The sequence below is a fragment of the Carlito syrichta genome, unplaced genomic scaffold (genome assembly GCF_000164805.1).
Source record: "Carlito syrichta isolate Samal-C Ts95f unplaced genomic scaffold, Tarsius_syrichta-2.0.1 Scaffold304341, whole genome shotgun sequence".
In the NCBI taxonomy this organism is placed as follows: domain Eukaryota; kingdom Metazoa; phylum Chordata; class Mammalia; order Primates; family Tarsiidae; genus Carlito; species Carlito syrichta.
The window spans coordinates 279,412-305,461 of NW_007248437.1; the positions used below are offsets into that span (position 1 = coordinate 279,412).

At 50.8% G+C, this 26,050-nt stretch overlaps 1 protein-coding gene across 1 annotated transcript in view; it reads right to left on the bottom strand.

Moving 5' to 3' along the window:
- Window positions 1-2,190: 2,190 nt before the first annotated feature.
- Window positions 2,191-26,050, bottom strand: part of MLXIP (MLX interacting protein) — a 55,016-nt gene continuing 31,156 nt past the window's right edge. Inside the window, exons 2-17 of the mRNA XM_008059740.2 lie at window positions 15,487-15,593; window positions 14,829-14,914; window positions 13,031-13,120; window positions 12,633-12,674; window positions 12,104-12,275; window positions 11,290-11,379; window positions 10,663-10,754; window positions 9,059-9,710; window positions 8,188-8,309; window positions 7,872-8,052; window positions 6,628-6,752; window positions 5,866-5,967; window positions 5,644-5,771; window positions 5,263-5,386; window positions 3,752-3,881; window positions 2,191-2,651 (exon numbers count right to left, since the gene is read on the bottom strand). Of these exons, the coding sequence (XP_008057931.1) occupies window positions 2,530-2,651; window positions 3,752-3,881; window positions 5,263-5,386; window positions 5,644-5,771; window positions 5,866-5,967; window positions 6,628-6,752; window positions 7,872-8,052; window positions 8,188-8,309; window positions 9,059-9,710; window positions 10,663-10,754; window positions 11,290-11,379; window positions 12,104-12,275; window positions 12,633-12,674; window positions 13,031-13,120; window positions 14,829-14,914; window positions 15,487-15,593 (2,365 nt within the window). The 3' untranslated portion in view covers window positions 2,191-2,529. The remainder of the gene's footprint in view (window positions 2,652-3,751; window positions 3,882-5,262; window positions 5,387-5,643; window positions 5,772-5,865; window positions 5,968-6,627; window positions 6,753-7,871; window positions 8,053-8,187; window positions 8,310-9,058; window positions 9,711-10,662; window positions 10,755-11,289; window positions 11,380-12,103; window positions 12,276-12,632; window positions 12,675-13,030; window positions 13,121-14,828; window positions 14,915-15,486; window positions 15,594-26,050) is intronic.

The window sequence follows — 26,050 nt, forward strand, 5'->3', positions numbered from 1 at the left end:
CTCCCAAAATGCTGGGATTACAGGCTGAGCCACCAAGCCCAGCCAGCATCAGCATTCTGAAGTTTATTTTATGGACGTGGAGACAGGAATAGGGGTGAAAATGAGTGTAAACAAAGCCTAGTCCTGCCATCAGTGCCCACTGGAGGTGGCCAGCATAGTGAGTGGCCTTGGCTGTCCCTGCACCTGGCCCAGGAGCCCAGGACAGAGGTAAAGGCTGGGTCTCTCTGTTTGGCTAGATTCATCAGGCAAGATTCCAAAACCAAAAAACTCGAGGACAAGAAACAATCATGTCTGCGCAGAGATACGGCACTGTGGCCCTACGGCCATGGTAATCATGAGCACCAAGAGAAATGAATTTACAGAAATATCTCAAAAACAAAGACATGCATCTAGTTATCAGTCTGCCAGGACACACACACACACACACACACACACACACACACACACACACACACACACTTCCTTCAAGTCTCATACAACCTAACAGCCTTAAATATCTGACGAAACAGAACCATGGACATTAATTCAGCAAAAGGGAGAGGTAGGCCAAAGAAGCAGAAGGCCAATTTTATATCCCATGGAGTTAAAAAAATTCCTCCCCAGCAAGGGGTGGGGAGAAAGCTGCTGACTGAGGAGAGTCCTTGGCTTGGCCAGCCACTACGGTCACCTAGGCGTTTACAAAGGCACAGGTGCGGGAGGGGCTGAGCTCAGGACCCGCCACGAGACCTGCACAGCCAGCCACACTGGGGCTTCTTTCTGTTTCCTTCTGACCTTTGCGGATTCTGCCTTTGAAAGGGCGACTTCACGTTCATCCAAGGGTAGAGGATGGATTCTGTTACCATCTCCCAGTGGAAATTCCAGGGGCCAGCCTTGTCTGGGCTCACCCATAGGAAGGTGATCTGGAAAGCCTGTAAACATGTTTTCTGGGTGGCTAAGCAGTGTCCCAAGCTGCTTTGTACAGGGTTGGAGCCCAGACAGGAGAGCAGGCAGCTGGTCAGGGAACTACAGCAAGAGGCAGAAGCATGGCTGTGGCAGGGGAGATGCCTTCTCCATCCTCCATCCCGAGGCTGAGGCAGGCTGGCTGCCCTTCGGGCCTCTGAGAGCCAGTGAGTCTTTGACTGGATCTAAGCCTCAGGAGGCATCCTGGGGGTCCCCTTCTTCACACAGCACTTAGGCTCCCTCAAAACCTTCCCCAGCACCTGCAGGCAGGAAGGGAGGGTGAGAAGAAGCAGGACAGAGGTCACAGGGAAAGTTTGCGGGCTGCTTTGAACTTCCCAGCAGGGCTCTAGAAGCATGCACTTGCCATAAGGAGGCCCCCTTGGCTGGGCTTCCTGAGAGTGGGAGAGGGAGCCCTGCCCCTGCAGCTACCTGCAGAGGTAGCCAGCGGAGGGTGAGGACTGCGTCGGGCCAGCCTCCTGCTGTTCACTCCGACCACTCAGTCACCCATTGTGCTCCACCTGAACCAGATCTGAGTAGCTTCTTTACTGTCTCATCTGGGGGATGCCTAGAGACAGTGACATGGGCAGACCACCCCAGAGTTTTGTCTGTCAACATTCAGATTCTTCCTCCAAACACAAGACGGGACAGACTTGGAGCGTGGGGACATCTTTGGTCCAAGAACCATCCTGGTTTAGGGCTCCCAGTTGAATGACATCACACAAGATAATGATGCTGACAGCGGGAACGTGGAGTCTGGTCTTTCGCATGCCAGAACTTAAGGGCTATACATGCCCCTCGGACATGCCTGATTGATCCGAGGCTGCAGCCTGGGAGCAAGTGGCAGATGGCAGCAGAAGGGCCATTGGTGAGGTGACGCCCAAGAAGGCCCTGCAACACCAGGTGGAACGAGAACAGGAAAGATGAACCATTGCCAGGAGGACTTCCAAGCCAGAGCAGCAGCTGTGCACCACGTGCTCCCATTCTCATCCTGTATGCTTCCACACCCATTGGTTTTGCACTCATGTGTTCTGGGGGTCTCTAAAGAAGGCACTTCCCCCAGCAGCCCACCATGCAGAAGCCTGAACAGAAGTCCAAATCCATCCACAAGCCGGGTGCTGTCAGAGTTGGGGAGAGAAAGACGCCTTCTAACACCCCATGGCAGGCCAGAGAGCAGGGCAGGGTGTCAGCCAGAGGAGCGCAGTGGACAAGGGACAGGTCTGTGGGTCTCAAGACAGGAGCAGGCTTTGTCTCCCTCATCCCATCAACTCGGCTCACTAGCACAGGGCCCGACAGGCCCCCAGCAGGACAGGACTAGTACTTCCCTTTCGTCTGGGCTGCTCTGAGGACAGAGGAGGTTGGTGACTGAGATCACTGAGTGAGAGTTCACAGCAAGGGCTTCCCAAAGATGGGCTATTGCTGACAGCAGGCTCCGAACCTGCTTCAGACCTGAGCGTGGCATCCTGACCAGCGCCGAGGGCTGCAGAATCGAAGGGAGGCCCTGAGGCTGGGCATCAGGAAGGGCTGGGGAGGCACGGCCTCCTTTCCGCAGGCAGGGCAGGGTCTCCATGGTACCGCATGCCAGCTAAGCGGCTACGACTCCCCCGATCTCTTGCCCAGTCTGGTGACGGCCTTGGAGGCCTGCTCAGGCAGCTGGGCCGGGTCTGTGAGGATGGAGGTGGACGTGCTCAGCTGCCGCAGCGTGTTCAACACCACTGGAAGACAGAGGGAGTCAGACACAGGTGCGGACATGGACCCACAATGCACTGCGTACCTGGTCTCACACTTAGAACCGCATGTGGCGACTCTCAGGCACCAGAGAATGACAGCCATGGCTCGACTGCAGGGAGGCACGCCAGAGAGGCCCTATACCGAGACCTACACACTTACCCCCTGCCTCCAGAGAACTTTCCATATCCCAGCGGGAGCTGCAAACAGGCAGAGGACTCTAAAATTTTTTTTAAGAAATAGGGTCTCGCTCTGTTGTCTAGGCTGGAGTGCAGCAGTGCAAGCCTAGCTCACTGCAGCCTAGAATTCCTGGGCTCAAGAGATCCTCCCACCTCAGCCTCCTGAGTAGCTGAGACTATGGGCCTGTACTATCGTGCCTGGCTAGGTAGAGAATTCTAAGCTGTTCCTGCTGCTTGCTCCAACAACTTTGATATTAAATTTTATAACCTTTTTTTTTGAGTTGGAGTCTCTGTCACCCAGACTGGAGTGCAGTGGCTGCTCCCGGTCACCATAGCCTCGACCTGCTGGGCTCCGGTGATCCTTCCGCCTCAGCCTTTCGTGTAGCTGGAATTACAGGTGTGCGCTACCACGCCTGGCTAATTTTTTGATTTATTGTAGAGATGAGGTCTTGCTGCCCAGGCGGGTCTTGAACCCGCGGGCTCTGGTAATCCACTCACCTCAGCCTCCCAAAGGCGCGGGATTACAGGCTGAGCCACCGAACCCGGCTACCTTTTTTTTTTTTTTTCTCGGAGGCAGGGTTTCACTCTCACCTAGGTTGGAATGCAGTGGCATAATGTTGGTTCACTGTAGCCTTGACCTCCTGGGCTCAGGTGACCTTTCTGCCTCAGCTTCCCGAGGACTTGAGCAAACTGACAGAAGCACTGATGGCAGAAGCCTGGCGCCCAGCTCCCTGTCCCTGCAAGGGTGTCTCTGACTCAGGGCCTCCTGGATAGCACTGTGCTCATGCCTTGGCCTTGCCTGGTGGCCTGCAGTAGATCTGGGTTTTCCCAAGCACTATTCTCACCAAGGCCTTCCTGTCCCCAGGATTAGCATGAAGCCCTCCCGGCCCTGGTGCCACCTCACTCACTTGGCCTGAGGATGGGCAGGGAGCAGTGCTGGTCCAGCCAGGATAGCGCCGTCCGGTGCAGCTCTTCCAGGCTGCTGGTGGACACCATTCCCTTGAACGACTCGAACAGCGGCTTGACGATGATGCTGAACTGTGGCACTCGATTAAAGAAAAGCCAGGTACGGAGGAGGGCCAGGTCCGTGGGCCTGCAGGAGGGCTGGCCTTGCCTACTGGCTTCCCTGGCAGGTAGCCGCCCACAGAGAAAGGATAATTGAGAGGGGACATCTCTAGGCAAGGCGTGCCCTCCATTTGACTAAAACTGATCTAACTATAACTGGACAGCAGGTCATGGCCACTGAGTAGGCAGCAGGCAGGGAGGGACGTAGACATTTCTACAACAGGTCCTAGGTTCTTACACATACTGGCAAGAACATTGGAGGTGCAGGGCTGATGGAAAGGCAGAAGTTGTCTTTCTGGAGGTGACATTTGCCTCTTGTGTTAAACAGCTCTTCCCCACAGTCGTGCAGGTCTCCTGGACCATCTCAGGAAATGTACTTAGTGAAGGCATGAGCACATTTTCTCTTGCATTTTGATCAGGATCATGCCCAGAGGTCACCCTCAGCCCAATAATGAGAAATGTGCCACTTTACCAAAGAGCCTCTGACACATTCCAGATGCTCCATTGCTGATAGGAGTAGGACCAGGCAGGCAGTAAACCAGCAAAGCAAAGCAGGGAAGCAGAGCTGGCATCTCTCACCTCTTCGTGTAAAAATTGCCCCCAGAGCACACACAGATGCCCTGCCCTGTCCGACTGCTGCAGCTGTGATCTTCTCTTCCCACACAACTGTCTCCTCTGTGAGACCCAAGCCCCAATGCCATGGCCAACCCACCACGAGTGCCGAATGTTTACTCAGAGGCAGAACACTGATAGGGTGGGGAGTGATAGGTAGGAGTCAACCCCATAAAAGCTGTGCTGCCACCTGGAAGGCTAGTGAAGGCCAGCCTGGGCCCCAGAGACAGCCCTAGCACTCAGCAATAGTCCATCTTGATGTTAAAGATAGACGTGCTTCATTATGTTTCAAACCAGACTCTCCCACTCATGTTCCTGTGAGCCCAGTTTCTGTTTGTCACAGTGGGGATGGCACTCATCCTTGCTGTCATTGCAAGGACTAAGCTGGCTGCCGGGCTATGTGACATCCTACCTCCTTCCCCCTTGTAGCTCTTGCAAGTGGCACTAGCATTGTCCTTACTTCTCAAGCACCTAGAGAGCAAAGCCTGCCGTCTCACCGCCCTGGTCCTCCTGCAAAGCACTCACAAGTCCCAGTCCTGGATGCAGACCAGCCAGTGGCACCAGCCCACCGCAGGCCAGGCCAGACCACTCGCTCCCTGAGACAAACTGTAGCACTGCCTGTAGTGATGAGTTCAGCGATAGCCATTTAAAGATACTCTTTCTCAAGGAACTAGAGCGTCACTATCTGATGTTTTAGTGCATTGGTCAGGGCCTGGGAAGAGCAAAGAAAATCGAAAGATACAATCCAGAACTTCCAATTCTGCAGCGTCCGGCTTTTTACATACTCATCAAACATGTCTCTCATGTGATCAAACTGGCGCCGGGTGACGGGGACTCCTGTGGCAGGAAGCAGCTGCTGGCAGGAGCTGAAATGACAGAAGTCAGGGGAAGCTTTGGAATAACCAGTGGCAAATCAGGACCCTGGGGCAAAAGACAGGCAGAACTGGCCCAATGGTGGGCCACAGCCATGCATAGGAGAGGCCTGTGAAAGGAGAATAAAAAAGCACTAAACAGCTGCAACAAAGAGGCATCTGCCAATGAAGAGGCCACAGGGGCCCACTGTCTGTGACATCCCATATGTGGGACGAGATGCTGGCCCAGAGCCCCAAGCCTGAAGTCTCACATGATGGTGGCATTGAGCTCCTCGATCTCCTCTCGCAGCCGCCGGGCCTCCTCCTGCATCTGGCTCCTCTCTTGCTGCAGCTTGGTGATGTACTCCACGGTCTTCTGCAGCGTGATGGCGTGGCTGGTCTGCAGAAGGGACAGGTGGCTGGAGGCGCTGACCAAGGCGGGAGGGCCCAACTGCTGGTTCCCCTGCCCCGCCCCACACTCTCAGGCAACTCACCAGCTTGGAATTATTAGAAATCAAACTGTTGAGGGTGTCAAAGCCCATCTTGATGTTGAAGCGCCTTTTCTGTTCTGCTGAAATGTGCTTCATCTGCCGGTTCTGTTGGGGAATTTACCCACTGAGACACATGCAACGCGAGGGGCTGCAGCACCCAATCCTCCTCACCCCTCAAGCTGATGCTGAGCGGCTGGCGAGAGATTAGGACCCTGGAGTGCCCGACAGGCCAGGGCTAGAAAATTACGAGGGAGGGGATGATCAAAAGCTAAAGGCTCCAGTGAGGAGCCAAGAGAGAGACAGGACAGAAAACACCATAAAACCTTTGCTGTAGAAGGAGGCATAGCCAGAGCTGGGAGTGGCAGTGTGGCCCAGCACGTCCCAGCCACCTCAAACCTCGCCTCACGACCCAGCTCTTCCGGCTGTTATCTCCCTCCTACAACTGACAGGGGCCAGAGCGGCACTACCATGTTACAAGGATTCAATGCCAGTTCCTGAGCTTGGGGCCCACCTAGAGGTCTCTAGCAGGCCCCCAATCGCCACAGGGCTGGTTAGTGAGAAGGGGCAAGAAAGGGCCAGTTTAATCTCAAGATTAAAGCAGCTAACGCCAGTGGTTCTGATGCCGCCCAAGCCCACTGCAACACCAGCCGGTCTGTGGTGCCCCTTTCCAGACAGACGCAGCAGCCCCAGAGGTTCCTTGATGTCCTTCTCCCTCTTCCTTCCCATCCTCCAAGGGAACCAAGACCCAGGAGAGATGTGTGATACCTTTAATGCAGCCACATTTTTGGGCTCTGCAGATTTCCCTGAGCAGTTGTTCTGGGGAGACTGAGGACTGGGGCTTTGCTCGGATGCACACGGAGAGGCCTGTCCTGAGTTTGAGCAGTCTCGACCTGAGAAGAACAGAGATACCGCTGAGGGACAGGGCCTGAGAAGGACTCCCTCAAACAGCAAGCAAGGCTGCCCCCACCTCCAGGCAGACCATACAGATGAAGGGAACCCCAGTAAATCCCAGGACTAGAAAGCTTTCTATAAACTTCCATGGCCTGTCCTACTTTACTGTTAACAAATGCCTCAACTTCATTTACTCTCTACTGAGTTATGTTTCCCCAAACTACCGTCAGGCTGCAAAACATGGCTCGAAATTCCGTGTTCTGACTTTTCCCTAGGCTATTTTAAGGACTTAACTCATAATTCTTCAGTCTTTATCTTTCCAGACTGAGGAATCCTTTCTTTCCAAAGCCTTTCCTGGACAATTCCTTCTACTGTCCAGTCCCGCCGAGTTACAGACCCTCCCTTGTTTGTGTCTTCCTGAGGTAGGAGGGAGACAACTGTCTGATCAGGGTCCCCAGAGCCACTACCTTTAAGCTTCACTTAAGAGAACGTTTCCCCTTCCCTTCCTGGCGCGGTGTCTGAAGAAAGGAGTCTAGTCTGCCTGTACCCACGGCCAGCAGCACAGCCTCAGGCAAACCATTCATCTCTGACCTCACCTATTGGCTCTTCGGATGTCACTGGGCAAAATCAGTCCTGCCCTGACTGTCTCACCAACAGAAGGCCCAAGTATGGACACAGTCCACAGATGGCCAGTGCTTTCAGAATTGTCAGGGATGACCATGTCAATGCTGAGATGAGGCTGGGTGACCTCTGTGGCCAAAGCAATCCTAGGCTAATGTTCCCAGAAGCCAGAACCCAGGGACTCCTCAAACCCTTCTCTGGATGAGAACTGGCAGCCCCAAGTCTGGCTTTTCTGGGTGGTCAGTAGTGGCTGCTAAGCACACCAGCCACCCACACTGCCATACACCTGCTATCTTGCCCCATCCGTGCTGCCACAGGTCACCCTGACATCTGGGTGTCTCCAGCCTGTGCCTTCAGCAGGCTTATGAGACTTCACTGTGCATCCTGGATGGCCAGGCTCTGTCTTGGGGAGCCCTGTGGGTGGTCTCCCTGATCCCAGCAGGCCTCCTCATTTCCCCCACCACGTCTCAACCGTTCTTCCCCAAGTAGACACGCACCAGGACCCACGACAGGGACCTGGGGACTGCCCGTGTGCAGCGGGACCTGCTCGCCCTTCACCAGGGAATCTTGCACTGTGCTTGGAGAGAAGAGTCGGGAGACGGGGGCAGGCTGGCTGCTCGTGCTGGGGCCAAGGTCTGTCACCAGGATGCTGCTGTGGAACTCTGTGACTCCAGGAGCCTGCGGTGACATGGGAGAGGTCACCCTAACCACTGGTGCACAGCAGAGGAGACCATGACATCAGGTGAGGGCCACCAAAGAGCAGCCCCCGCTGGGTGATAGGGGCACCGAGGGTGTGTCCAGGGCCCTCCTCACCCTAGCGATGGCAGCGGGCGCAATGACCATGTTGGATTGGGACACCGTAGAAGCCAACATTCCTTCTCTCTTCAGTGGGCCTGGAGTCATAATCACTGCTTGTGGTTGACCTGAAAAGGCAGCTACCAGGACAAGGAGAAGGTAAAGCCCTGGGCTGCAGGGCCTGGTCCCGACCCTGCAGAAATATCAGCTGTTGCTGAACCCGGACCAGCCAAGCTGTAGGGAGCAAGGCTCCCAGGGCAGCACGCCAGCCCCCTCTGCCAGTGAAGGATTGTTCCTCACAGCTGGGGAAAGAATGTCAAAGCCACCAGGTACCTAACACTTTCTTGTGACTTCTCCTTGAAGGAGACATATTACAGACCCAGGAAAGAGATAAGTAGGACCATGTGGTTTCAAACTGGGTTGGGACTAACTTTAAAAAAAAGATGTAGAATAGATCATATATACATGAATTATTTCATGGCACTCTTGTTTTCACTTATTTAAATATGTGTGTGAGCTGAGCACAGTGGCTCATGCCTATAATCCCAGCACTTTGGGAGGCAGAGGCGAGCCTAGGTAACTTGGCAAGAGCTCATCTCCACAATAAAAAAATTTTTTAAATTTTAAAAAATTAGCCAGGCATGGTGGTGCATACCTGTAGTTCCAGTTACTTGGCAGGCTGAGGCAGAAGGATTGCCCAGCAGGTCAAGACTGGGTGACGGTGAGACTCTAACTCAAAAATAAATAAATAAACAAACAAACAAATAAGTGTGTGCATGCGGGTGTGTGTGTGTAGCAGGCAGGGGATCACAAGTTTGATAGCCTTGGGATAGGGTAATATTCCTCCCTGGGAAGAAAACCCCACACGGTTTGCCTCCACCTGACTCACCTGGGGTGATGCAAGCATTCTTCAACACCAAGGACACAGGCTCTGGCTTGGGAGCAGGCACTATTTTGGGGGGCTGCTTGGGCCTCCCCCCAGTCAAGGATACAGGTTTGGGCTGCACGAAAGTTAACCGAGGTTGGGGAGGCCCAACAGCTGGAGGCCGGGTGACAGGAGACAGTGCCAGGCCACAGGAGGCCACTGACGGGGTTGGGTGACGGGTTGTGATCACAAGGCCCTGACTCTGGCTGAAGGTAGTGGCAGAGGCGTCGTGGGTAAGGGTGGCAGAGGCTGTGTGGGTGATGACAGAGGGTGACTTGCTGACTCCAGCAAACTTCTGTGGCTGCAGAAAGGCAGGTGGAGTCGGGGGGCTCAGGGCAGCGGCAGGAGGAGCTAATGGTAACGCAGGGGAGACCGGTGCCGGGGCAGGGCTGGGAGACAGCAGGGGCATGGTGAAGACAGGGAGGAACGACTGCGGGACGCTCAGTGGCGGCTCCGAGGGAACAAAGTCCGTGGGCTGGATAAAGGGGTCTCCGGTCTGAGGAGTGCGGTCGCAGCCCTGCCCATCCGTGGGGTCCAGAGACGGGGTGGCAGGGGGCACGATGAGGCTGTCGGGAAGGCTCACAGTGGGGAGGGCGGTGGTCGGCAGGACGCTCTCCTAAGAAAAGAAGAGAAGCCAGGAGGCAACGCTGGGATCACACAATTCACTTTCCCTTCCTAGCACTGCACACCACCCAGTCCAGCTACGCACACCAGCGCCTGGATGGAGGGACGGAGGCCGTGTTTCCCATGCCGGTGACCGCTGATCTGGGAAAATGGATATGTGTTTCCCCAGGCATCTGTGGGGGTCTTGTTTCCACTAGGAACTACATGATAACACAGAGCTCAGACAAAGCAACGGCCCCCACACAGCTGGCCGGCAGCCTGGGGATATCCTGTTTCTGGAGTCCACGGAGTCTCCCCGAAGTCTCTGCCATCTTCTATTACCGAGCAGAGGCAGCCTGCATCGCAGCTGTTCAGGGTTCCCCAAGACAGTGTCATGTATCAACTCCTCATCTGGCCACCTCTTCCTAAATGGGAAGAGCTGTGAGGTATCCATGGTTCAGATGGCACCCTCTATAGAAGAAGCTCCTCCCAGAGCCAGGCTGAAGAGGATGGTGCCATGTAACTGGTGTCGAAGTGGACACGGGAGCCAGCCTGAGAGCCCCACAAGGGAAAGGACTGCACCTCACTCAGCTCCGCAGCCCCAGCACCTGGAGCCAACGTCTGTTGATTGCTAAGTAAAAAGTGAAATATACAGAACTTATTTTTATTAGTGATTCATGCTTTTGTTCTCCATCTTGCTAATCCTGTCATAACTGCTCAGAACCTAGCCGGCTTCACACATGTTCCTTGGAGTCTTAGATGGAGCATGCATATACTGACAGTCTCCAACCTCATGGACATTCAAAGAGGTGTCCAAGGAGGGCTAGAATCACGTCCTACACAGCATCCGTGTGTTCAGCGCTAGTCTGGCATGCCTAGTACTTTGCTTACGACAGTGTGGTTATGTCATTAGCCTAGCTCTGGTGGCCCCGTTTTGATGACCACCCTCCCCCAGCTTCCTCTACCTGTGCAGGTGGGTTGTTGGGATCTGCTGTAGGTGCTGAGGCAGGTGCAGGCAGCATGGAGCCAAAAATGGAGCGGCTGGAAGAGAAGAGGTCTGAAAAACAACATCAAGTGTTGAGCTTGACGGGTCCAGCATTCCCTGGAGTTAAGGCCCAAACAATTCGAAGACTGAACCCTGCAATACCAGAGGGAAGCCATGGCCAGAGCATTCCTCTCAGAGATAACTTTTTTACGTAGAAAAATGCCCTTTGATTGAAACCATACATGCTGGCAACTAGTCTGGGCTCTGAAATACTTTCAGGCCTGGCGCTTCCGCAGCTCTGACAATTGCAAGGGCTCAAGGACTCAACTAATTGCAGGAACCTTTGAGAGGCACTGGCTGTGTCATCAGCGCCCTCTGCTGCCTAGAGAGAGAACTGCTTACAGTTACGGCCAAACCAGAGACTGAGCCAGTGGGAAAGAGAACAATGTCTCAGAGAAACTTCCTAGACCTCATAAGCTTAGGTTTTGAACAGTTCTAACTCTGTCCCCTTGCCCATCCTAACTTTTCTCTCTGAAAGGAAAGTACCAATCAGCTCTGGACAAAGGGAGATTCAGGTAGTCAGGCTCCCCATGCCTCTGGTCCTCACCCTGGAAGGGTTCAAAGGTATCCATGAAGTCCAGGTTGGGCTGCAAAGGAATCAGCCCTGGCTGGATCATGTCTGCATTTCCAAGATGTGCTGCAAGAATCAGAAAGAGAGGAATCATTTTGCCTTCTCAGATAATGTTGCAGAAACATAAAAAAGGCCTGGAAGAGCTCTGCTTGGCCCTGCTCACATTCTAGAGTCTTTCAAGGAGAACTGTAGGAAGCTGACTGGGATTTCTACCTTCTTGCGAGTTCATGGCCATTCTGCACCCTCAGAAGGCAGAAAAGAAAGTGAGTTTTTGTAGGGAAGATAAATTAAATATCAGGGAATGGATACCCCAAGGAAGTTGTAAATAGCTCAGCAGAGATTTCTCCCACCCTTATTCTAATTTTTAATCTGCAGGCTCTTCCCTGAGGGGTTACCTAGAAGACAGAAGGCCACCAGGAGAGAGGTCTCACCCAAGTGAGTCGTCATAGCCCTGCTACATAGGCCTGGGTGTTGCACATGCCCTCACTAAGGGGCAGTATTAGAAATACAAAATTGATTTAGATCAGACCCTGGCTGCTGTCGTCCCACAGTGGTGCCAGGGGAACAGCAGCTGCCCTAGTAAGGTTCAGTCTGCAGTGCCCGCCCACGGATGCATGTGGCCTCAGATGTCAAATAAGGTTGCCAACTCTTCTCCCCCTTACTGTCTACCCTTAACAAATGATATGCAGCAGCTCAGAGACATCCCTGAAGAAAGCCTGGACCACAGGTGGTCTGGAAGAGAAGGAAGCCAGCTGGGTGCTCAAAGTCCGAGGACCTAGGTGGAGGTTACCTATTTCTCGTGGGTTGGGCCAGGCCACCGGCTGGTGTGAAGAAAGTGTGGAGAAGAGGGTGTCACTGAATTCTGACATGAGCATGTCTGTGTCCAGCAGGGGGTCCTCCTCCATGGGGACTGGGGTCTTCCATCCATCCCTGTGCTTGTGCCAATACAGCATGTCATCGTCCTACCACCAACACAGGGAGAGGAAAGAGTCAAGGGCAACGGAGGAGCTCAGAATTCCCAAGGCTGTCATGCTGGGGAAACGTGTCCCAGGGCTACTCTGTGGAGATGAGGTGTCAGGGCGGACACATTTAGAGAGCAGCTCCCTCTGGCCCACCCAGTAGAGACACCCGGCCTGCTTCCTTGGGCTGTTCGTAAGGTCTTCATGGAAGAAAGGAACTAGCCCTGCCTCCAACCTCAGGGAGGGTCCGTGTCTTGCCACCTTCTGCCACAGGGCTCACTTGTGGGCCACCCAAGTCACTGCCGATTCATGTCAAAGCAGGGCTCCCTGGGGGTTCTCACAGCTCCCAAGTTTACTCACCTGGGCCAGACTGGAGAGGTCCTCATCCTTGTGCTGCTGTAGCTGTGGGAAAACGGGATGAGACGGAGTGGGCACCAAGCGCCTTGGGAAGGATAAGGCCGCAGCCTTATCTCCTACATGGAGACGGGTAGAGAGAGGGACCCTGCTCCCTGCCATCCCCAGGCCGCTGCCGGCAAAAAGGAGATTCCCACTCAGCATGTGTGGAACACACAGCCCAGTTCACAGATGGGGAAACTGAGAGCAGAGTCAATAAGACCAAGACATGGCTCGGGCTGGGCTAGAACTCTGAGTCCCAGCTTCCTACTTGATGCGCCACACCCCACGGGGCCAGTGTTCTGAATGCTAGACTCTGCTCGTTCCCTTCTCTACGGGCACTTGCGGGGGCCCCAGGCAGATACCCTTTTCTTGAAGTAGGTTCTCCACTTGTGATACTCCCTGATCACAATCTCAATGCGACTCTTCCAGTACTTCCCTTCTGTGGTGATAGCCTGGAACAGAGACACAGGGCAGAACGAAGAGGTATCTTTGCTTGATCAGCAAAACTCAACCCGTGAACAAAAAAGTACCTGACACTAGAAGCAGGCCTCAGGCAACCCAGTTCAGAAACCCCTATCATGCTGTGCAACCACTTCACTCGGAAAGCACGTCCCATCTCCCTGCCACAGTCGGCCCTCTAGCAAACAACACGTTTTCATTTCAAGATCTCAGGTATTCAAGAGCTTCAGGGCATGGTCCTAAGGCTCTGCACGGGAGCAGGGTCGGCTTGGGTGGGGAAGAAGCAGGAAGGCCCTTTCCGCACGTGAGGGACACCATAGAAACTCCTGGGCAGCCACACATGCCCATTCCCGGTAGCCTCTGCCACTTGCAAGGGCAAAGGGCAAAAACGAACAGCCAATCACAGGAGTTTCAAGTGGAAAGTGACCTCCAAAGGCATCTAGTTCAACCTTCCCGTGACTTTAGGCTCACAGACCTTCCAGAATATTTTTGAGTTCCAAAGACAAGGAATCCGTCCTGTCTCATAGCCCACCTCACCTTCAGACCTTAACGCCACATCACTTCACCTACAAATACTTCAGTATGTGTTTGAACAGTGAAGCAGTTCTTTTTTTAAAGCAAACAAACAAGATTAAGGTATTATTACCATACCCAACAAAATGGCATTTTTTGATACTGTCTAATACCAGATCATGTCCAACTGTCTCAAGACTGTCTTTCATTAGGTTACTTTCTAATTTCTCCCCCTTGTGCCATAACAGTAAGACTTAGCTGGGTGTGGTGGTTCACCTCTGTAATCCTAGCACTTTAGGAGGCAGAGGTGGGAGGACTGTCTGAGCTCAGGGATTCGAGACCAGCCAGAGCAACATGGTGAGACCTCATCTCTACAGTAAATAAAAAAATCAGCCAGGCATGGTGGCACACGCCTATGATTTCAGCTACATGGAAGGCTGAAGCGGAAGGATTGCCTGAGCCCAGCAGGTCGAAGCTGCGGTGGCCGTGAGCGTGCTACTGCACTCCAGCCTGGGCGACAAAGTGAGACTCCAACTAAAGAAACAAACAAACAACAACAAAAAGAACCAACCAAAAAAAAATCCCAGTAAGACTTGCTTAGACAAAATTAAAACGATGCAGAAAAGCATAACTGAAAAGAGTCTCTCCTCCTCATCCAGCATCCACTCTAACCCCACTCCCCAAAGACACCCACCATTAAAAAATTTCTGTATGTTCTCCTAGACATCCCCACACATGTGTAATCAGATACACAATTCTGAAATTAACGTAAGGATACTAAAAAGACTGCCAGGCAACTGGCTTTTCTCATTTACTCCCTCTTCAACTTTTCTCCATCTCAGTATATAAACATCTTGAGGTCACTCTTCAATGGTTAAAGAGATCTGCATTACAGGAAGCCAGAATTCCTCCCTGTTGACTCCCAGAAGAAAAGTCAATTTTAAATGAAAGTGGCAGCAAGTCTCGACTGGAGAGTCCCTCAGTCCTTGGGTCAGCCTGTCTGGGAAGGGGTGGCCTTGGGCATAAGGGGCCACTTGCCCCCATGCCTGACCTTCTCCAGGCAATGCCAGGGTCAGGACAGCACGGGCCCCTACTCCTCCACAGCCTCCTCCTGCAGGAAGCAGCCCTGTTCCTCTTGAAATGAGGGTGCTTTTCCTTCCTCAGCCACCCTGATCACTTGCCAAGTACCTCTGGCCGACGGTGCTCATCTACGTCCACAGAACCATCCAGTGGGGTGACAAAGTGGCACACAGGATTCTTGCGCTTCTCCAAATCTGGGCAGAGAGAGGGTGAGATGTCATCAAAGGAGCCCTGTCCTGTCAGTCCACACTCCTTCTTTCTCAAGGTGGGACCTTCCCAAGTACTCCTCCCCTCTCCTTCCCTTGGAAAACTGGAAATGTCGGGGAAATAAAGGTGAAAAGGAAAGACTCTGTCAATAGTGCATGAGCAGGAAGGCAGCCTGGCATCTCAGAGAAAGCCAGTCCACTGATCCGCAGGTCCCCAGACTGGAGACAGAAGCCTGTGCCTGCATCTTCCCAGACCTGCTCCATCCTTCCCAGCACTGGGCCTGGCCGTCTAGGAAGACGACACTAAGTGCGTTATGTTGTGAGCAGCATTATGTAGTCTCACATGTCTTTTCCTTCAGTCTACAGCAGCTTCGAGATAGAGACCACTTTCCTGGCCTGTTGAGCCTGATGGCTGGTAAGCGTGCAGTCCCTAGGATTTGGCGTGGGTTCCTTCTCCACAGACTGCTCGAGAAAGACTTCTGCTAGAAGCACACCACCCAGAGAGCACGCTCTGGGCCCTGCAGCCCCATTCGCCACCACCATGCTCCAGTAGCACTTACACTGCATGTACCACGCCCGCCAGATGGCATTGTTGAGCCGGATCTTGTCTCTCCACTGGAGCTTCAGGCCCTTGAAATTCTTCCACTTCGGAGACACCAACTTCCCACTGAAAGGCAAGACAAAGCAGGGAGACTTCATTTCCTCTGAAATGAAGTGAAGCTTAAAAGTGCCACCCGCCGGGCTCGGTGGCTCAGCCTGTAATCCCGCGTCTTTGGGAGGCTGAGGTGAGTGGATTGCCTGAGCCCGCGGGTTCGAGACCCGCCTGGGCAGGCGAGACCTCATCTCTACAATAAATCAAAAAATCAGCCGGGTGTGGTAGCGCTCGCCTGTAATTCCAGCTACTCGGAAGGCTGTGGCGGAAGGATCGCCGGAGCGCAGCAGGTCGAGGCTGAGGTGGCCGGGAGTAGCCACTGCACTCCAGTCTGGGCGAGAGTGAGACTCCAACTCAAAAAAAAAAAAAAATTCTATATAATTAAAAAAAAAATCTATTGACTGCCAAATGAAAGCCAGGCCCCTTCACCTGGTCTTGGCCCACCTCCTTTGCTATCAACCACAAGGTACTCGCAATCCAGGCACACAAGCATCCCACTGGCCTTGGTGCCTCTGGGGCCCCTTTTGCCTCCTAGAGCGTCTGACATGGTCCTCACTTTTGATGTCCTCCATCTAGCCACCCACTCAACCTTCAAGACAATGCTTTCAGGGTACTGCCCCTCAGCCCTATTCCACCTCTGGGACAGCACTCAAGAACACACTAAGTAGCAATGTCTGCTCACATGTACCTTCCCCTGTACAGACTTCTCTAGGGAGGGCCCTTTAGGCACCTTGGCACATAGTAGGGGCTTACTGATGAATTCTTCATTGAATAAGTTAACAGCACTTGCAAACCAAACCACCAGCAGGCGAGGAGAGCTGCCAGTCTTCTTGGGCAGCTCAGCTTTCCAAGTACTGCCAGGAGTAGTCTCTGGGCAGCTGGCACAGGAATTCTCTTTTTCAGATGGCTTGAGATAGGCAAGGCACTATTTTTTGGTCTGTATCAAAGGGGGTTTTGAGGGCTTTACCTGACCATAGGTCACAGCCCTGCCCCATCTCCAATCCCACTCAGAAAGGCCATGTGATGAGCAGTCTTCAAAGGAAGGACTCAAGTAATGACCATTAAGCGACCCTGAAAATTTCGCTGTGAAGCAAAGTCCCTGGCTGTACACCTGGCAAAAACCTCATGCCCATCACCACTCAACCCAGCAGGGAGCCCAGGCTTTGGAGAATATGGGTCAGAAGGCTGTGACCTCCCTAGACAAAATGTCGCAAGAGCACATCCTCTTAGCATACGAGGGACTCACAGACAGTAGCAGCCTCTGCCCAAAAGGTCAGGGTCTCAGGACAGTTGCATCCCTTCTTCCTACCCTCTCTCTCCAATTCAAAGGCACACCTTGCCCACCTCCATGCTGCCCCATCAGTCTTGCCTATATTCCACAGCTGAAAACCCTCTCCTGTGTCACCCCGTATCAGTGTACCTTAGGCTGGCACAGCAATGTCCTAGGTAAAATCAGAATGACACCCCCTCCTCCAGAGTATTTACATAAGGGTGAAATGAGAGCGTATGTGTATGTACGATAGATACATGTAGACATATACATACACACATACATACATGCTTAGACACATATGCAACTGGTAAACCTGAAAGCAAACATTTTAAGATATTAACAACCATCTCAATGATGTAGATTTAAGCTATTACTGAAAGGTGCGGTTTTTAACAACACTCCCTCGCTTGAAAAGTCCTTTCTTTCAGGTTTGCCACATTGCCTCTTGGCCCCTCCTGCACCACAGGTGGAAAAGGTGACACCATGTGTCCACTCTCAATCCCAGGGAACAGAGCCCTGGGTGAAGGTAGCCACTGTTGCTCCTTGGAATCCTGTGTAGCTGCAGAACCTGTTTCTGTGTGCTTCCACTTTCTCATTCAACAAGAATTAAGCACCTACTCTGTGTCGTGAAGAACTGAGCAAAGGGACAGATGAGGATGGGATCCCCCTCACGGAGCATGCCCACTGCTGAGGCCCACATCACACCTACGTGCCAAATGTCATGAAGAAAAGAGGACTGTGGGTAACAGATGGCATAACTAAGCCAGCCAAATAGTCAGGAGAGGCTTTCTGGAGGAAGTGGCATTTAAGCTAAGGCCTAGCAGATAAGGAAAGCTGGCTAAGTTGGAGAGGAGGCAAGGTGCACACTGCTCCTTCTGCCTGACCTCTGGTGGCCCCAATGAGCAGCAAACTTGGCCTGGTCAAGGCAGTAAAGATCCCCTTGTGGCCAGAGCCTGGAGGTGGGGGTGGCTTTCAAGAAGGATGGTGGCTGGGGGGGGAAGGGCAGTCCCAGAGGGCAGAGGCTCCCTGCTCTGGGCAAAGCCAACCCTCCTTCCCCTTCTCTGCAAGATCCAGCCACGTGCTGTCTGGCTAAGCAGGTGGTTCTAGGAAACAAAACTCTCTCCACCTTTTTGCCTAAACGAAGAAAACAAAACATAACAAGCCCACTTTACTTTAGTCGATACACCCTCCTCATAGGGAAGCCTGGGACCGTGGGCTGTGTGTTCAGCAGGACCCGAATCCTGAGGTTGCAGAGATCAGGGCTGGGAAGGGATTGCCGGGGATGGGGCTCCTGGGAAGAGAATGACCATGGTGTCCTGCAATGTTCTGTTCAGAATTAGCTACTGGACCCAAGTAGAAACCCCTTCTTTCCTCTGCAGTGCTGCTTAAGGAAGGGTGGGCCGGTGTAAGCGCAAGAGCACCAGCTCAGAGAAGCCGGCTCCTGCCAACAGCTGCAATGATGCCGGATGCAGGGAGCAGGAAGACATCGAGAAGTCACACCTATGGGCTAAAACCAACTCTGGACAGGGCTTAGTTTCAGGACTCCCCTCTTCTTCCTTCCTACGTGCTGAAATGCTTCTTCTCTCTTCTTTGGTGTTTATGTCAAATACAGCCAAACTTTTATTTTTTTTTGAATTGGAGTCTCATGCCGTCACCCAGACTGGAGTACAGTGGCTCGCTCCCAGCCACTGCAGCCTCGACCTGTTGGGCTCCAGTGATCCTTCCGCCTCAGCCTGCCAAGTAGCTGGAACTACAAGCGTGAGCTACCATGCCCAGCTAATTTTTTTGATTTATTGTAGAGACAAGGTCTCGCCAGGTTGCTTGGGTGGGTCTCGAACCTGCAGACTCAGGCAATCCACTCACCCCGGCCTCCCAAAGTGCTGGTTTACAGGCTGAGCCACTGAGCCGGGCCCAAATACAGCCAAACTTCTATATGAATATGTAGATTTCAGAACTCCCAATGGGCATCACACCATCACCCCAGGCTTCTGTGACATTTCCATGGCCAACAGGTGGCGCTCAACAAATACAAAGAAGAGAGTCCAAATCAAAACCAGAACCAGCCCACAGACATAGAAGGGACCATGGCCCAAGCTGCCCCATAGCGATTTCAAGTCAAGATGTGAGGAAGCAACATGGGTAGTACCAGACATCAAGGTGCTACCAGGAGGAAGGGACGCCCTAGACAAACGGTCAGGAAACAGCTTTCTGTAAATGTCTTTCTTGACGGGCTCCTCATGGCCTGCAGGTTGCCAACATGCACTGTGGATCTTCAAAAAGGAAAAGAGGAGACTTCTAAGCTAACAGTCACAAGGTGTCTTTTGATGAGGGTGTCCGAAGTCTAGGCTCCCATAAAACACACAAGCGAAGCTGCTGTAAAAAGACCCACAAGGGAACCTGCAGCAGTGGGGACAGCTATCCCTTGCAGGGGCCCTGGGCAGCATCCCAGAAAGCATCTATGGTTGGACTTTTGCTCCCTAACCCTGCCCGGTTTAACATCTTCCAGACACTGGAATTCCTTTTTTAAAGCATAACTAGAAATACATCATGACTATTCTGTGAGTCCAGTGGTTTTGTCCCAACACATGAAAGCCCTCCCACAGCCTCAGTCTCCCGAATCTGCCCCTGCCATCTCCTCATTGAGCCTCTTGGGTTCTCTGTCAGAACGACCCCTGACTGCACTCACTCAGGCACTATCCCTCTCCCGTCACTCACCTGGAAGGTCTTGGTTAGGACTGATTCCTCTCAGGGTCGCCAGCACAGTGCCTGGCACGTGGGAGGTACTTTTAAACAGTTATGAAATGAATGCTACATTTTTCCAAGAAGAACAATCTTTACAACATCCTGCCATGGCCACCCTTCCTAGAAGGCAGGGTCTTGACATGAAACAGGAAACTCTCAGTACAACAAAGGTTTCTCTCAAAACTTTTCTTGGATGAGACTAGCAAACTATGAATTCTTCGGAGGTTTGGCAAGAGACTGCTTTGGAATGGAAGGAAATTAAATTGCAAGCCTCACACAGATCAGGCTGAAATGAAGAACAGAGACGGGCAGAGAAGTGAGGCAGGGCAGGATGGGGTCAGAAATTCCGGGTTCTCTTGGTCCCAGGTAGGATTAGCTCTTCACTCCTCCTCAGGCCATTCTTTCCGAAAGAAAGCAGGCAGAGGGCTCTGGGGCCTGTCGTTACAGGTCTCAGAACAGTACTGGAGGAGTCCATTCGTTTGTCCATTCAACCATATTTGTTTGTTCGGGGGCAACATTCTTCATCTGATGCTTCCTGGAGGGACACCTGTTAGCAAAACATCCCTCGCCTGCCTCCTTACTCCCCCACAGACAGGAAACAACCAAGATACTCATCACAGGGGACCAGTTAAAAAACTAGCATATCCACACTGTGGAACACTATGGAACAACTAAAAAAATAGCACATTCATATGTGGTGACATATAGGCAAGACTTCCAAGATGCACTGTTAAGTGAAAAAAAAAACAAACACACTATAGTCATTGTGTATTTTTTTTTTTAGTAGGCATCTCACTCTGTCATCCAGGCTGAAGTGCAGAGGCATGGTCACGGCTACCGCAGCCTTAACCTGCTGGGTTTAGGTGATCCTTCCTCCTCAGTCTTCCAAGTAGCTGGAACCACAGGCGCGCACCACCATACTCAGCTAATTTATTTATTGTAGAGACGAGGTCTCGCCAAGTTGCCCAGGCTGGTCTCAAACCCCTGGGCTCAGGCAATCCTCTCACCTCTGCCTCCCAAAGTACTGGGATTATAGGCGTGAGTCACTGTACCCAGTCTATATGAAAATATTAAATGGAAAATTCCAGAAATAAATAATCCATAAATCCTAAATTGTGCACCATTCTGAGTAGCAGGATGAAATCTCACACTGAACTCCTCCGTCATGCCTGGGACGTGACATCCCTTTGTCTGGGGATCCATATTGTCTGCGTCACCCACTGGGTAGTCACTTGGTAGCCCTCTTGGTGAGCAGATCAACTGTCTCAGTATCACAGTGCTTATGTCCAACTAGCCCTTATTTTACTTAATAATGACCTCAAAGCGGAAGAGTAGTGATGCTGACAACTCAGATATGCCAAGAGAAGTTGTGAAGTGTTTCCTTTAAGTGAAAAGGTGAGCGTTCTCAACTTAATAAGGGAAAAAATATATATGCTCGAGTTGCTATGACCTATGATAAGAATGAATCTTCTATCTATGAAACTGTGGCCGGGGTTGGTGGCTCAGCCTGTAATCCTGCACTTTGGGAGGCCGAGGTGAGTGGATTGCCTGAGACCGCGGGTTCGAGACCCCCCTGGGCAACTTGGTGAGACCTCATCTCTACAATAAACCAAAAAATTAGCCGGATGTAGTAGCGTGCACCTGTAGTTCCAGCTACTTGGAAGGCTGAGGCGGAAGGATCGCCGGAGCCCAGCGGGTTGAGGCTGCGGTGGCTGTGAGCATCCACTGCACTCCAGTCTGGGCAACAGAGTGAGACTCCAACTCAAAATAAAAGAAATATATATGAAAAACCATAGTATGCATAAGGTTTGGTACTATCCATGGTTTCAGGCATGCACTGGGGGGGGGTCTTTGAACAGATCCCTATCAGATAAGAGGGGAACTGCTATATTATTTTTCAAAACAAATAAGGAAAAAAGACCAGGCAAAGTCCAAGACCTTCCAGAGTTTCTAATTAATTGGGGAAAGCAATTAATCACAAAACAGAGAAACTTGTGAATGAGTCAATTCTGTGTACCAGATCCAAATAGGATAATGGTTATTAAGTGGTTTTAATGACTGAGCGGAGAAATAATGTACAGTCTCGTCTTGCCTCCAGGACTCCAATTCAGTTTCTTCAAAAGGGCAGCCTCTATTGGCTTTTGCTGTATCTGGGCCTGGTCCCACAGACTGCAGGAGCCAAAGCTAACAGGCCGCAAGCGGACAAAGGTTCATTGAGGAGCTGGGACGTAGGGAGCAGCCACGGCCAGTGGCATGGCAGGAGTGGGGAGTGTATGTGCCGGCCCCTCCACTCCTGGGCCACCTGCCTGCCAGGGAGGCCTGGAGTAGGAGGAGTTGGGGTGGGGGGTGTCAAGCCCTGCTCCTGTGCCCAGGCCAGGGTATCTTTCCTGTACCTAAAATTAATCCTCCTCATGGGTCACTTAATGTCTTTATTTTATCTTACATTCAAAGGATGTCCTGTTGGAGAAGCAAGCCCTGAGGGTGACGGCAGAAAGGCAGAAACACCAGCTCCGGTCATCTGTTCCAGATCCGTCCTACTGACAGGTGAGTGAGACTGAGTGAGCAAGTGAGCACACTGGAGAGCGTGGGTGTGCTGGTGGTGACAGATGTGTAACTGCCCACGTGTGCACGGGCATGTCTGTGAGGGCGTGTGCCTTTTTTGTGAAGAGACAGGGAGCAATCATTTCCATGACCACCAAGAAACAGGGCAACCTGGGGGAGTAGAGACCAGGCAAAATCTGCCTAGCAGCACTGGTGACTTCCCCTTCATCCTGCCTGTGCCTCTGTGGCCTGTGGCTTTGCCCTCCACTTGGAGACCGACATCACCATGTTTATGCCACTTCTGAGCAAACGAAGAAAGGAGATTGGCTCCATTTCTGGACAAGTCACATATGCTGCCCGAACCTGCTGTCTGCATAATGGGGACAATACCCACCCTACAGGACAGCTGGGAGGATCACAGCAGGTGTGAAGATTTGGGACCAACAGTGTGAGTGCTGATCTTTCAAGTTCCTGCATTTTAGGTGATTCTTGAGCATATCTTTAAGTTTTGAAGTCTGGAGTTTCCTGTCAGATTCCAGCCATAACTGGACTTTCAGGAGGCAGCAGGGATCCCTGGGTAGGGCATGATTTAAAGCCATATTCCTAGGTGAACCTGCCAGGAGAGTAAGCTCCAATCAGAACCCAGGGTGTTCTCGACTCCTCTGAATTGGGAATGAGACCAAACTTACAAAAGGAAAAAGGTGGTGTCTCACTTTGATTTGCATCATTTGTTAATGAAATTTAATAATTTTCAAAATCTGTGCACTAGCAACGCCTCTCTTATTTTCTAAGCTTACCGTCTGTGACCTTAGTCTTTTTTTTTCTTTTTTTCTGAGTTGGGGTCTCACTCAGTTGCCCAGGCTGGAGTGCAGTGACACGATCACAGCTCACAGCAGCCTTGACCTCCTGGGCTCAGATGATCCTTCCTCCTCAGCTACGACAATAGGCAGCACCATCACACCAACTAATTTTAATGGTTGTGGAAACAAGGTTGTGGAAACAAGGTCTCAGTATGTTGCCTAGGCTGGTCTCAAACTCCTAGACTCAAGTAATCCACCCACCTCGGCCTCCCAAAGTGCTGGGCCACCATGCCCAGGCCCTTCTTTTTAAAAGAAGTTTTTATCTTGAAATAACTACAGACTCACAGGAAGTCATAAAAATGGAACAAAGTGTCCCATGTACTCTTCACCCAGCTTTCCCCAACAGTGCTTTTACACAGCTGTAGCACAATATCAAAACCAGGAAACTGGCTTTGGGACATTACTGGTAACTAGACTACAAGTCTTACTCAGTTCTTCACCATCCACTGAAATGTGAGTTATTTTCCTCCTGCTATTTGACAGTTGTAATATTTCAATATTTGGGACACTAACCCTTTTTGATGTTTCTGCACAGGCCTCCCTAGGTTTCTGACCATCTCTTGTTTTTACAGTAAATCTTTGAATGCAGGTCATATATCTACATAGCCATGTCCATGATCTTTATCATTTCTTTAATTGCTTCCCTGCCTGCCCACCTGCCCCATTTGGAGATTTAGTTTTTGCTTTTGTTTCTTTTTTAGCTTTTTGAATTTTATTGAAACACACATACGAGGGAGGACCCCAAAAACCTGGAATTTATTAAAAATTGTGTATTTATTCTTCCATGTTCAAACTTCAGTCACCTTCAAAGTACTCTCCATATGATGCAAAACACCTATCAAGATGCTTTTTCCATTGCTCAAAACGGTTTTTGATCTTGTCAATTGTGATACCTTTTAGTGCTTCTGCCTTTTTTGGTTTACCTCTTTCAATTTCACATCAGCAAAATGCTTCGCTTTGAGGATTTTTTTTCATCTGGAGAAACAAAAGTTGCTCGGGGTGAGATCAAGTGAATAGGGAGGGTGAGGCACGGGGGTCATGCCATTTTGGGGGGCTTTTTTTGGTCAAAAACTGCTGAACACTCAGTGTGGTGTGGGCAGGTGGGCTCATAAATCACCCATTATGAAATGAGCAAACATGCTGAAAGAATCTCCAAAAAAAATTCACTGAAGCTGAACACAGCCTCTCACAACACTAGCTAGCTGGTACACTGATGCCGACAGGTTCCTAGAACACTTACCTAGCAGGGGAAGGCCTAGACTATAAGGGGCCCACCCTCCAAAAAGTAATCCTGGTTTTTTTTCTGGTTCTCCCTCGTAAATACATAACTCTACAGTAAAAGAAAATTCAAACAATAAGAAACAGTACAAAGAACAAGGGCAAAGCCCCCTGCAGTTCCACCACCCAGAATTAACTATTGCTAGATTTTGGTGATAATATTGTGTAGTAAAGAACTAACCTCATGCAAAGAAGTCAGGCCTTTACCCTTGGCTACTGGGAGGTGAATTCTAGGCCCCTGGAAGGTCCTATGTGATGGAAGTATCTTTTTTTTGCCTGGAGGCTTTGGCCACAGGACAGTCTAACAATGTGATTTACAGTGGGGAACCCAAGTTATCAGTTCCAACTTTCAGAGGAACTGATGACTAAAGGTCTCAGCCAGACCTTTGGGAGGGGCTGGAGACTAAAGGTCAGCCACAAAGGCAGTATGGATAGAGTGAGTGAAAACTATGATCTTGGCTGAGTTTTAATTTGAGTCTCTTCCTTGTAATACATAGTAACCATGAATATAGCAGCTTTCATTGAACTGTGAGTCCTTTTGTTGAATTATTGAAACTAAGGATGATTTAGGGGACCCTGCCTGTTCTCTCTAGCGTTGTAGTTGACCCTTAGGTCCTCATAATACATATTTATCTGATTATGCATATATACAGGTAAAGATATAAATATGTGGGTTGGGCACAGTGGCTCATGCCTGTAATCTCCAGAGAGAGAGACTCTGACAAAAAAAAAAAAAGGTATACATATATGAATAAACACGTTTAAATATGGGGAAAGTTTGTTTTATAAAAACCCATTTTTCACTTATATGTTACAGACATCTTATGCCAATAAATATACTTTTATATTATTTTTATTGGCTACAGAATATTTCACTGTACATATTTCTCATAAGCTACTTAACCACTTCCCCACAGATATACGTTTGTATTAGCGGACACATATTGGTGCCAATTTTTCACTATTTTAAACAACGCTGGGCCAGGCTCGATGGCTCACACCTATAATCCCAGCACTTTGGGAGGCTGAGGTAAGAGGATTGCCTGAGCCCACAAGTTTGAGACCAGCCTATGCAACATGGCGAGACCTCATCTCTACAATAAATCAAAAAAATTAGTTGGGCATGGTGGCACATGCCTGTATTTCCAACTACTTGAAAGGCTGAGGTGGAAGGATCACCTGAGCCTAGCAGGTCGAGGCTGTGGTAGCCATGAGTGTGCCACTGCCCTCTATCCTGGGTGACAGAATGAGACTCCAACTCAAAAAAGAAAAAAGCAGTGCTGTGATGAACATCCTGGTACTTACTTCTTTGCGCAACTACATGACTGTTTCTGTAAGAAAAACTCCTAGATGTGGAAAAGCTGAACCAGAGGGTATGTGTACATTTATAACAGTGATAGTCATTAATTCACACCCCCAGAGGCAGTGAATAGCGTGCCTATTTCCCCAAATCATTACTCACATTAATTACTACTGTTTGCTAATCTAACCAAAACAATTTATTCACATCTGTTTATATTTATTAGCTGTTGGATTTTTTTGTTAAATGTCTGCATAACTTTTGCTCATTTTGTTTCTTTTCCTTGTTGGTTTGAGAGTTCTTAATTTGGTGGAAATGTCTGCAACACACAACAGTGTTACCATGCCCTGTTCTGAACATATTGACTATTTATGGTATATATTACTTTACTTTTAAATATATATTAAGTGGGTTTTTGTTGTTATTTTAGTCGAAATGTTCATTAATGTAGACAAAATTTAAAAGTCCTTCCTTTTAT